The 7831-nt window shown below is 46.2% G+C and overlaps 1 protein-coding gene across 4 annotated transcripts in view; it reads right to left on the bottom strand.

Moving 5' to 3' along the window:
- Positions 1–260: 260 nt before the first annotated feature.
- The window catches only part of UBE4B (ubiquitination factor E4B), a 56432-nt gene continuing 48861 nt past the window's right edge, over positions 261–7831 (bottom strand). For all 4 annotated transcript variants that reach the window (XM_032231602.1, XM_032231601.1, XM_032231603.1 and 1 more), the window contains 5 exons: positions 7608–7742; positions 6463–6654; positions 3015–3189; positions 2497–2643; positions 261–1894 (listed from right to left, as the gene is read on the bottom strand). In XM_032231602.1, the coding sequence (XP_032087493.1) occupies positions 1833–1894; positions 2497–2643; positions 3015–3189; positions 6463–6654; positions 7608–7742 (711 nt within the window). In that variant the 3' untranslated portion in view covers positions 261–1832. The remainder of the gene's footprint in view (positions 1895–2496; positions 2644–3014; positions 3190–6462; positions 6655–7607; positions 7743–7831) is intronic.

Here is a 7831-nt window from a genome sequence, read left to right as displayed (position 1 = left end):
CCCCAGGAGCATTCTACAAGCCTCCTAAAGGCTATTCATGCCCTTTTTTAAACAAAAAAAATGGGCCCATTTTTGTGAAAAATGAGCCATTTTTCAGAGGTCTGCAGAGTGCAAAAACTTTTTTTTTATTTGCCTCTTCAAAATCTTGGTGCATCTTATTACTCCAGTGCGTTTTATACTCCGAAAAATCTGGTATTTGTAATTTTGCTGTAAGACGACGGCCCAAAATACATAAAGGAGCCACAGGGTAGGAGGGGGGGAAAGTTCTTGTGAATGTGTATCACCATTTATTGTTCTTCAAGAATTAGGAACTGAACAGAGGAAACTGTCAGCAGAAAAGAAACGAAAAGAAAAAAAAACATTTTCTTTTCAGGCTTAATTTGTTTCGTTTTGTTTTTAAAACACTGTGGTTTCGAATCCTCTTCAAAAAGGACATTCAAGTATCTTTTAAGCAGAGGGCAGTCATACAAAAATGTCTCATCTTTTTTATATAGTTTCTTTTTTAAAAAAAAAGCAAGTCTACATTTTTTTTTCTGCACCCTTTTTGCTTTGGTAAGGCCAAGCCATGGATATAAAAACTGGTACGCAACATAAAAATGAATCCGTCGGCTTCGACTCGGGAGGCGCGCCGAGAATAAAACAATCTGCTTATCCACACACACCCCCAACCCTCATTTCCCCAAGAGACGCACTTTTAGAAGACAGAGAATCATTACCATTCAGCTTATAAGATCTCTGACTTTAAAAGTTTTTTTATATATATATGTATAATTATATATATATATATATAGCTCTCTCTATATATCTTTTAAGTCAATGAACTCCCCCCCTCCCATATTCCACTCCAATTCCTTTACGGCAGCTGTTCCGACCTATAATACAAGGCTCTGAAGAAAAACCAACCTAAAAAATTAAAATAATAATAACAACAACAACAACATGGGGGATATGAAGTTTCTCCTCGAAATGTAAAGAGACACGTCAAACAACGTAAAATTTCAACGTGTCGACAAAGGGGGAGGTGGGAGAATGAAAGTTACTACAGGATTGTGAGTTACTTTTCTTGGGGGTGGCTCACCAAATTAAATTTTTAAAAAAAGCTGTCTAATAGAAAAATAAGATCCCCTTCCAACCCACCCCTCCCCCTTTTAATACTCGTCGCAGGCACATTTGCTTTTCTCAAAATTATGTCCCCTTTAGGACATAAGAAGGAATCTTTTTCCATATACAGGGAAGGTTTTTCTTCACATTAAGGAGAGAGAAAATAAAATAAACAGAAACCGGGAGACGGGATTGTGCAGAGGTGACGAGAAAAATGAAAGGATTTTTGGGGGGGGGGGGGAGGTGTTACCTTAGCAGCAAAATGTTCAAAGTTTCAACCACTATCAAATTAACGGAGATCTGGCAATATATTGGTTTTTTTTAAAAAACCACGCAGACACACACCCCCAACGACCCGATCCTCGTCGTTAGCTAAACCGAATACAACCGTTTATGAACCCCAACGATGAAATGGAGGAGTCTTGGGGTTGTGTTTTTTTTTTCAGAACAAAAAAGGAACTTGCTAACTGAATCCCACCCACAATGCTATCGACTGCCGATGTATCGCTTTAAAGTTATGTACAAGAGAGAGTTAAGCTGCGTTTGGCGGTGTGGTGCCTCTTTCCCCTTTGCCTCGCCCAGAAGATTCCACGGTCCTTTGTGGTGGCGGCAGCAGGCACTGCGTGAGCCCCAACTCGGCTTCAACTCCCCACGGTTTTGGCATTCCCCTCGCCTCGATCCGCTGCCTTGCTCTCCGCAGTTGACCTCGGCGTGTGCTGCCGGGGATAACCTCAGTGATCCGGGTTCTGCTTGTCCCTCATCCAAGCTTGGATTTGCTCTTTCAGTTCAGGCACTAAAAAACAAAAATGGAGGGGGAAAGAATGTCAATCCTGAAACTGACCTGGACTTGTGGGAAAGGGAGGGAGAAGTAGAGATAGCTGGGGTGTTGCAGCTAAAATAAAATACTTTCTCTTGGGAACCAAGGACATTTCCACCAGGTATCCAGGAGGAGGAGACCGGAGTCATTTAGCAACCAGACTGTATCCTGATTGGACTGTGTGGTTGTTTGGAGAAAGGGAAAGAACTTTTACTTTTAATTAGGTGAAAACCACAGGAACATTTAGAGTCAGTTTTCACCAGCTCGTGCCAATATGACATATCCAATAAATCTATTATTTGAAGAATTCAATTGCCTTGGAGTTTTGATTGCTACGGGTGAGTTTCTTGGAACCCTGACACAGAACCCTTAAACTCCAAGAAAATTTTTTTTAAAAAAAATACACTGCAGGGAAGAGGAATGATTGACATACACCACTCCCCATGTGCTGATGACGTAATTGAGCTGGTTCGTGAGAGGTCTCCACAGGAGAAACAAGCTGGGAGAATACCCCAAACCTTGAAGGATTATAAAGATTTCAAAATATGGGTCTGAAAACCCCACTCTCCCCCAACTACCTGGCTCCAGCATATTTTCCGTTAGTGTCTGGCGATTGAAGGGATCCGTGGAGGAGTTGAGAAGGTGGCGCAGAATGACGGAGCGATCCATAATGGTTCCCGACGGCAACCGGACCGGGTCGGTCATTAAAGTATCCATGAGTGGATCTGAAGGAACATAATCAACTTGTCAACTGAGTTTTAAAGATAGAAGGATCAAAAATAAATTGGGCCATACCCACACAGGATTTAAATCAAGGATCCCCAGCCTGGATCCATGGACTGGCAACGGGCCGCAGCATACCAGAAACCAGTCTGTGCAAACAAGTGAAGTCCCATCCGCGGGATGCAGGCAGCACACAAAATCACGCCCACTCCGGTCCGTGGGAAAACTTTTCTCCATGGAATCGGTCCCTAGTGCCCCAAAGGTTGGGGAGGGGCGCTGATTAACTGGTTTTTAACAACTGATTAAAAATCACACCACCTTTTTTAATTCATTGGAAATTAGCTCACTACATCCTGACAAGGACTCGGCTTACCTCGGAACTCATCCGGGGCATCACTGTAGTCAATTTCGGCGCGGGCGTTCTTGGCAACAATTTCATCCACTTTCTCCGCAAGCAGCTTGAATTTTTCTATCGCTATGGTCGACTTGATGCCGGCTTTTCTCATCTTCGAAATCACCTCCTCAAATAGCTCCTTGCTGTAAGACCTCTGCAAAGCCAAAAGCTCGTGAAAGCCCACCAAAGCGATGAAACACCAACTCGGTAGTCAGAAGACAGGATGACAACACGATCTCTCAACGCATGGACAGACTCAACTAGGCATTTCAACGGGGAAACTGTGAGCATCCTAAACTAAGGATCCAGAAACTCCTGGAAATCTGGCATTCAGACAATCAGCCATCAATGGACACATTGTGATAAACCACATTGACATACTGCTCCAAAGATGTAGTTAAAAAAGCTAAGAAGGAAACCAAAAGATCAGAATGCCTTCTCTCCAACAGTCAGATAAGCAGGGATTAATCCCAGACAAACAATCAAGCAGAAATCAATCCCCTCATGGAGCAACTACTGAGGAGAAAACCGTACACAATTAGCACAATTTTTATAAATACATACAGTAAAATATAGACACTGTTCTTAAAAAAAAAATCTGGCCCCAGGGAAACCAAAATGATTTTTGTTAGATTAATTTAACTGTTTAAAGCCGACTAAATATATCTAAAATCAAGTCTAACTGTCTGGCTATATCGATCTTCAAAATTGTTTACTCTTCTGCAATCAGATGCTTTTTCAAGAGCAAGAGCAATGTTAAAATAGATCCATTTTTGTATTTTGGATTCTGTCTCGAAGTCTAGCTTCCTAACCACAAACCTGAACTCTTGCCCGTACCGTACAGTCAGAAAGACGCACAGTGCTTTGAGGGTACTGTTCTTCCACCTAGGTATTTTACCACGCTGAAGTAAACCACTTCATATGCCTTACGGTTATTCATTCTTGTTTTAATTTGCTCTTCTGGAGAGAATGCAAAGGGGAGGATCCCTGGTCTAACCATCACCCAACAACTCAAGTTTCTGACAATTTAGCAATGACCTGAGGGCCAGGAATGTGTTGCTTTTGATGGGAGTTGTGCGCTCCACACCCAGGAGGAAGGGCTTAGCTGTTTGCAAGTGTTTCAGCACACGCTAGGGAGAGCTCTCTAGGATTCCACAAAAAACATAGCTGTGGCCCGCTAGCAGCCAGTAAGGAAGTTGGGGAGGAGCATGGGCCAGTCCTGGAGTCTGGGGATGAGGACTCTGTGTCGGAGGAAGAGAGGGGGCCAGTTATCAGATTCCTTCGGAGTCAGGCATCAGTGAGGCAGATGAACAGCTGGAGCCTGTTCCCAGTGTGCGCATGCGCAGAGTTGCCACACGAAGGGAACAGCTAAGGAACAGGGGTCGACTTGGGAGGAAGCCCACAGGTGGACAATGAATTGCCTCTCCCAGAGGAAATAAAAGAGGAGCGAAAGGCGAGTGGAGTTTGCAGGAGACAATTAATTAGCTTAATTGGTTCGTGACTCTCCGAGGCTCCTTGCCAAGTTTTGCAGGTATCGGCCTGGCAGCTCTCCAAGCCAGATGAGGTCTGTGACTGTAAATCCTCCCTCAAAAGACTTCATTGGATGTGAATGAGCAGAATTCACAGTCAATTAATAAAAGGGTTTTTTGCCGGGACAAGGAGTTTACTTCATGCTCTTGGGAAGCCTCGGTCAGAACACACACCAGTTAAAGGATATTTATTGCCAGCCGAACTGCCAGCCAGGAGGAATTCAGTTAGAAAGAATCCATCCCTCTCAAGAAAAGACAGCTGGGTTTGAGCAATTCTGACTTTCCTATAAGGAGTTAACTCCTCAGAGGGCTCTTCTGTAGACAAAGCTATCAGAATCATCTTTGGCTCTCTTCTTAGGTCAGTTTGCAAAGCTCCTGCAGGAGAAGGAAGCCAGAATTTGCTGGGAGCTCGCCAGCTAAATGCAGCATTGCTGCAGAAAGGCCCACTTAAGTTGCAACGCAGCCAGCAGATCCACCAGGCAGAAGTGGAAAAACCTGGCCAGCTTTTTGAGGATGCTGCAGCCAAAACCCAGCTTAGGGACCCCAAAGGGATTCAACCTTCAGTTCATTTTTGCTCTTCTGAGTCTCGGATAGCGGAAGGAATAAATCAATTGAAGCGGGCAGGGCCCGCCCACCCACGACTGCTCTCTGCTCCATCACATCTGCCCGCTTCCAAAAGGGATCGAGATTTATCTGCAGTGCAGTGAATCCTGAATCAAAGCACCGCAAGGAGGAGGAAGTGGGGAAAAAAAGAGAGTGTTCTTTTTGAGATTCTTCACGATAATTGGATGTTTTCCAATCCAATCAGAATAGAGCTGGAAGGGACCGCCGAGGTCTTCTAGTCCAACCCCCTGCTCAAGCAGGAGACCCTTTCAGACAAGTCGTTGTTCATTCTCTTCTTTAAAATCTCCACTGGTGGAGCACCCAAAACTTCTGGAAGGCAAGCCGTTCCACTGATGAACTGTTCTGAACGTTAGGAAGTTTCTCCTTCCTTCCAAGTTGCTTCTCTCCTTGATTAGTTTCCATCCAGTGTTTCCTGTCCTGCTTTCTGGTGCTTTGGAGAATAATTTGAACCCCTATTCTTCGTGGCAGCCCTTCAAATATTGGAATACTTTCCCCTCTTGTGCTTCTTCAAAAGACATTCCATGGTAACAAATCAAGTAGGGCAGAGGGCAGGGATGGTGAACTTTTTCAGCACCGAATGAGCCAAACAGGAACATGCCTGCATGCACCAGCCAGCTGGTGTTCAGGTTTTCAGCAGGCGCAGTCACGCCAGCCAGCTGGTCGTCATGCGCGCTGAAGCACCAGAAACCCGAAGACTAGCTGGCTGAGGCGTGCATGCCTGTTTTTTGGCCATTTTTCAGAACTGTTTTTGGCCTGAAAACGGCCTGAAAAACGGCCCAGAAAATGGCCTGGTTTTTTTGGTTGTTTTGGGGTCGTTTTCAGACCTTTTCCGGTGCCCACAAAGAGTAGCTGTGCATGTGCGCGCCGGAAACCAGAAGAGCAGCTGGCGCCAGGGCCCACAGAGAGAGCTCTCCACGTGTGCCATAGTTTCGCCATCACGGGCATAGGGCCATCCAAATCCTCCCCCCCCCCCCCCCGTCAAGGAAAAGAAGTAGAGATTTGCCGAATGGGGGACATTCATAAAGTACCAGCCACACCCAAACCGCCTCGCCTACGAAGGTCATAAATGGGAGGGCTGATCGTAATTTTTTTCAGGATGATTGTGAATGGTGACAAAACGAGGAATGCGTATTACTGCGTATTTTGGGTTCTGTGAATTCTGCTCCCTCTCGGAAGTTCCAAAACCCGAGAGACGAGGAGGTACTGACTGGATCGTAAAAGGTGTCCTTACGCTTTTTACCTTCTCAGCTAACATCTGGGTCCCCCATTCTCACCTGGTCGTCCGCGATCGCTTTTGCAAAACGGGCGCAATCCAGCTGCAGGTAGATGTCCGTCAGTTGATCCAGAAGCTTCTTTGGTTCAAAGCCGTACTTCTCGGGGTTTTCAACTTTCAGATCGCGGCATTTGGGGCCGCACAGCTGCTGAAGGTTGAAGTTCAACATCGCGGCCAGCCGTGGTCCAAGCTCCTGCAACGGAAGAGAAAACGCAGCATGGGGTGTGGGAGAGAAGCAGCAACACAAGAAGCCAGGAACCAGCAACACGAACCCATCCCCTTGTTTGCTCAAAGCCCACCAAGCATAGTATAGTCTTTATTGTCATTGTATAAAATAAATACAACGAAATTGAGTCCCACCACGGTCTCGATCTGAGAGCCACAACCAGAACCGACTCCCGGGAGAGTTCTCCCAGTGTCAAAAATGCTTAGCCTTGGATCTAGAAAGAGCTGGGACTCACACCACAAGGCCACGACACCGCAGGAGATTATCGGGAAGCAAAGCCGAAGTGGGTGTTGTGGCCCGCCAGCAGCCAGGGGAGCTGGTGGCAGACTCAGACAGTGAGGAGGTTGGGGAGGAAGATGGGCCAGTCCTAGAGTCTGGGGAAGGCTCTGATGAGGGCTCTGTGTCAGAGGCAGAGAGGGGGCCAGGGCCGTCTGACAATTACCAGCTGCCTTCAGAGTCAGACATCAGTGAGGCAGAAGAACAGCTGGAGCCTGTTCCCAGTGTGTGCATGCACAGAGCTGCCAGGAGAAGGGAATAGTTAAGGAACAAGGGCCGATTCGAGAATAAAGGCACAGGTGGATGGTGAATGGCCCCTCCCAGAGGAAATAAAAGAGGAGCGAAAGGGGAGGGGAGTTTGCAGGAGACAATTAGTTCAATTCATTCAGGTGAAGATCTGTTCCTGACTACTTGCCAAGTAATTGCTGCTACAGCATGGCGTTTGGAAGATATTGGCCTGGCAATTCTCCAAGCCTGATCAAGGTCTGTAGTTGTGAAATCTCTTGAAAGACTGTTGGCCAGGACTTTGCTGGAGAGGAATTCCCTTTAAACTATATAAAAGAGGTTTCATCGGGAAGAGGCGTCTGCTTCATGATCTTGGGAAGGCTCGGTCAAACAGCTTGCTCTGTGCTCCTGATACTCACAGGCCTGAGAAAAGGCTTCTGGACTTGTTTGGTGAGGATGTGAAACATGTCAACCGTTTCTGTGGCCAGGGCCAGATAGGAGCGCGAGACCCGTTCGTCCTGGGCCAGTTGAGACTGCCGAGCTTGTTGCTGGTCCTAGGAAGGAAACAGCCGCAGGAAGAATATTTATAACCTGTGTGATCATTCTAACCTGTAAGCCACCCGGTAATAAGCTGTAAGGATTG

The sequence above is a fragment of the Thamnophis elegans genome, chromosome 15, assembly GCF_009769535.1.
Source record: "Thamnophis elegans isolate rThaEle1 chromosome 15, rThaEle1.pri, whole genome shotgun sequence".
NCBI lineage: Eukaryota > Metazoa > Chordata > Lepidosauria > Squamata > Colubridae > Thamnophis > Thamnophis elegans.
The sequence above is the reverse complement of the archived record's forward strand: the minus strand, read 5'-3'. Positions and strand labels throughout refer to the sequence as shown.